Below are 4,080 nucleotides of genomic sequence, written 5' to 3'. Positions count from 1 at the left end.
CCAAGGTGCTACCTCCTTACCTCAGGAGCCAGTCCTCCTCCCTTGCTAGTCAGGGAGAGACTACCCTCTCTTTTGCTAGGCAGCCTTTATATAGGGCCCAGCCTGGCCCTGATTGGCTCTCCACAGGCCTTTGCTAGTTGGCTGCTGGTCTGCACAGCCTCTCTGGCCAGTTCCAGCCCTTTTTCTCATGGAGTGGGGCAGCCACCCCACTACAATGACCTATCAAAGTCCTTTCCAGGCCCACATTTCCGTGATAACCATTTGTCAAGTCATTTTGAAAAAACACATTAGCAAAATCTGAATTTGTTTGTGGATTATTTGCAAATAGGAAAAGGAGCTAAGTTACTCTCTAATTGAGCTCTCAAATAAAGCTGGTTGACATGTAGAGGGGAAAACATCACAAGTAGATTTTCTGTCTTTTTAAATTGAAATTTAAACATATTTCATCCATTTGAAGCAAATATTTCAGCCTGTCCAGATCAAACTTTTCCCAGTAAACTGGCTATTGCTGTGCAAATTGCTAATGCATATTTGCCGAAAGACTTACTTCCATTACTTTGCATTTTAACCTTTCCTGTTAAGATTCAGATTTTTAATTTGTTTCTCAAATATATTCTCTCTTGAAGCTTCCACTTGCCAGGAAACACCCCCACAAAACTCCTGCTGAAGATAATAGCATAATCCATAGTAAGATTGAGTACCCTATACCGTATACAGGATTAGACATACAATAAACTGCTTTTGTTTAAACAGACACTTCAACACACTTTAGGTTCCAACTCTAGAATATGATTAAATAAAGAACTTGAGATAATGGGGGAGGGAGATTTAACAGAACTAATATGAATAAAAATATTTCTCTGTTTTGTTCCTCTTCATATTGAAAATGAAAATGAAAATAATTTTCTATTTTTAGGTTAAAAATCATCCCCCTGCACTGAAGGAAACTCCAGCGCGACAGCCTATTGCTATGTTATGAAAAACACAAAGTGAAACTGCCCGCAGGAAGCAGAGCTCATTCAACGGACCACTTGAGGTTCCGTTTCCAAGCCCAGTGAAACAAATATTGAAAAAAGCAAAAAGCTTGAATGGCGAAAAGTAAATCAGATTTGAAAAACTGTCTTAATGTAAATCACCTTGGGATACCTAGCAGCACAAGAAAGAGATGATAGAAATTAAATTTTGTCTAATTTAACTTCTATCTTTACCACATTCTTTTAACTGTAAACTTAATTCATTTATGTGGATCCTTCTAGCATATTTATTATCAGCTGCACAATCTGTTTTGAGAACACTCCTCCATATCACTACATTACATCATGCGAATACTCACAAGTGATGGAGACAATACCATGTTCACACCCTTCACATGTACCTATTCCTGAGATACCGTATGTTTTTCACAGCTGGCATCAGGTTAATGAGTAAAACTCTCAGTTTCTGTCCATCACTTGGAAAAGATACATTTGTAGGGAATACCATCACGTGTTTTTCACATTTGCAGAAAATTGTATCAGACTAATAGACAATTTTCTGGCCCCCATCTCCAATAGGAATTCTTTGCATGAATTACCAAATTTTAAAATGTACAGTTGGAAGGAAGGAATGAGAAGGCTAGAGAATAGCAGAGTTTTATGATTTTCAGTGCCATACCAGATAGGTAAAGGTTTCCTTCTACTGGCGAAGTTGAGGAACAGCTGTTATCTGATAGGCATTTCATGACCAGGGTTTAGCAAAAAGAAGCTCTGCAGTACTCTAATCCCCCTCCCCCAATATCTCCCAAAATTTATTGATAGCATTTAACTGCATGTAGGGTCTTACTATGGTAACAGACCTGCCTAAAAGTGATGGCTTCAGGTACTTGGGAGTAGACAGAACGGCCCCTACTCTAAACACTGTAACTGGAGCATAATGTTAATCATACTCTTCTTTACCCTTTACATCTTCGTTATCTAATGGGGGAAACTAGAAGTAGTTAAGGGGTTATTTTTAATACTGAAAAATGTAATGACTGTGGTTTTGTTCTTCTGATGATTTGCTAGTTTAATTAAATAAAAAGGAATGTGAAAAGGAAAACTTTCAGAAGCAGAAAGCGATGAAAGAAAAAAAAACACCTTATCCTACAAAATACTTAAATTCAGAGACATGGGTCAAAAACACAGCAGCGTGCAAAAGGCTTTGAACAAACACCAGTTGCTCAAGTTCTACACTCAGATAGGGACTTTAAGACATCATCATGATCCGCAGGTGGTTGTTGCAATTTTGCCTTGTGCTTAGGGTGACCAGACAGCAAATGTGAAAAATTGGGACAGGGGGAGGAGGGTAATAGGAGCCTAAAAAAAAAAAAAAAAAAAAAAAAATCGGGACTGTCCCTATAAAATCGGGACATCTGGTCACCCTGCTTGTGCTTCTCTTCTCCAGTGAAATCTCATGTCTGGACTATAACAGAATTTATGTTCTACAAACCAGAATGAACAATGAGAGTTTAGAGCATCTGGACAAAATGGGTGGCAACTTTCCCTTCCAATGTTTAAATGAAAGGACAGCTTTCAAGCCCAGAAATATCCTCAAGATCCCACTGTCCCAGCAAGAGAATGCCAAAGTAGCCATCCAGCAAATCCTCCAAGAGCTCTTCCATATCTTTAACAACAATCTCACCCAAGCTGCCTGGAATTGGACTTCCATAAAGGAATTCCAGAATGGACTTCACCAGCAGATTGAGAAGCTGGAGACGTGTTTGAGTGCTGAGATGGAAAAGGAGGTAACCTACCCAGGAAATGAAAACCTCCTTCTCAGCAGCCTGAAACTGAAGAGATACTTCCAGACAATAGACGATTTCCTGAAAGAAAAGCAATACAGCTGGTGTGCCTGGGAGATCATCCGTGTGGAAATATCCAGATGTTTTCTCATTCTCAACATACTCACAAAGAGACTTGAAAATGAAGGTACCATATTTTCTTTTTTCCTAGAAAAAGTCAAATATTATTTGAATAAAACAGCTGGAGAGAGATGGTTGATAGGTTTATAACTCCTAATACATAGGACCCAATCTTTCTCCCATAGTAATATTATGCATACAGTTATTTCAAACACATGTTCGAATCTTTTTAGAGTAGCATATAACTTAGTGCTTCTGTACCACACATAATATTCTATATGAAAAATATACAAATATCTCATAACTGCTAACTAATGACAAAAATATCATTAAGTGATAACTAACCATACAAATATAACTTTGCCCAGTAAGCGTCTAAGCTGGGGAAAAGAACAGTGAGAAGCCCCCTTTCAACAACTGCCTCGTTAGACAACTTTCCAGTTCGGACACCAGAAAATGGAGGGTCTGTGTTCACACACTTCTATCCCATCATCTAATTCTGCACATGGGGATTGCCGAGGGTTCTTATTCTGCTTTTCTTTGTTTTATTTACCCCTAAATTCAACAGTTTTAGTAACATCTGGTTAGAAAAAGATGGCCCATATTTGGCATTTGAAACTCTGCGTGTTTGACCCATTCCCCTTTTTCATTCCAGCACATGATGCTTCGAGTAATGATGTTATGAAAACCGCTGAGTGACACCACACCTCCACTGGAGTCCTTCGTCTCTAAGTTGATTCTACAAGAAGCACCTTTCAAGACTCTTTTCAGTCCATTTTGAATTAAGCAAACTGTTAAACTTCAACTGCACTATTTATATACTACTTGCCATTACTGGACTGATTTATTCACATGAGAAAATGTAAAACAGAAGATTTTGCTGAAAATATTGCAGAAGAAAACATAGTATTTGAACCGAAGGAGACAAACATTACTATTTCTTAATCATCGATATGTGTTTGCTCCGAATTTGCCTTGGATTTCCTACATCTCATGCTAAATACCCTCACAAGCTGCCTGGAATGACAGTCGCATGGAAAGATCCTGACATGGACTCATAAGCAAGGGAAACTTCTGGAGGTGTATTTCGCTGCAAGGATAACAAAGAAACAAGAATATCCCAGTTTCTAGGTCATTTATAATTAGACACTTTTGAATTTTAAACTAGTGCAAATATATATTCTTTTCCTCCACTGTGAAAA

General features: G+C 38.3%; 1 protein-coding gene across 1 annotated transcript; it reads left to right on the top strand.

Annotated features, from left to right (window-relative positions):
- The first annotated feature begins 1,822 nt into the window (after positions 1-1,822).
- On the top strand, positions 1,823-3,577 carry LOC112122403 (interferon beta-like). The gene is made up of 3 exons (XM_026646357.1): positions 1,823-1,857; positions 2,449-2,945; positions 3,534-3,577. Exons 1-3 carry the CDS (start codon positions 1,823-1,825, stop codon positions 3,575-3,577), a joined length of 576 nt encoding a protein of 191 aa, XP_026502142.1.
- Positions 3,578-4,080: the final 503 nt, after the last annotated feature.

The sequence above is a fragment of the Terrapene carolina genome, unplaced genomic scaffold (genome assembly GCF_002925995.2).
Source record: "Terrapene carolina triunguis isolate 2854851 unplaced genomic scaffold, T_m_triunguis-2.0 Scaffold35022, whole genome shotgun sequence".
Classification (NCBI taxonomy): Eukaryota; Metazoa; Chordata; order Testudines; family Emydidae; genus Terrapene; species Terrapene triunguis.
Note: the sequence above shows the minus strand (reverse complement) of the source record. Positions and strands in the feature narration are given on the sequence as shown.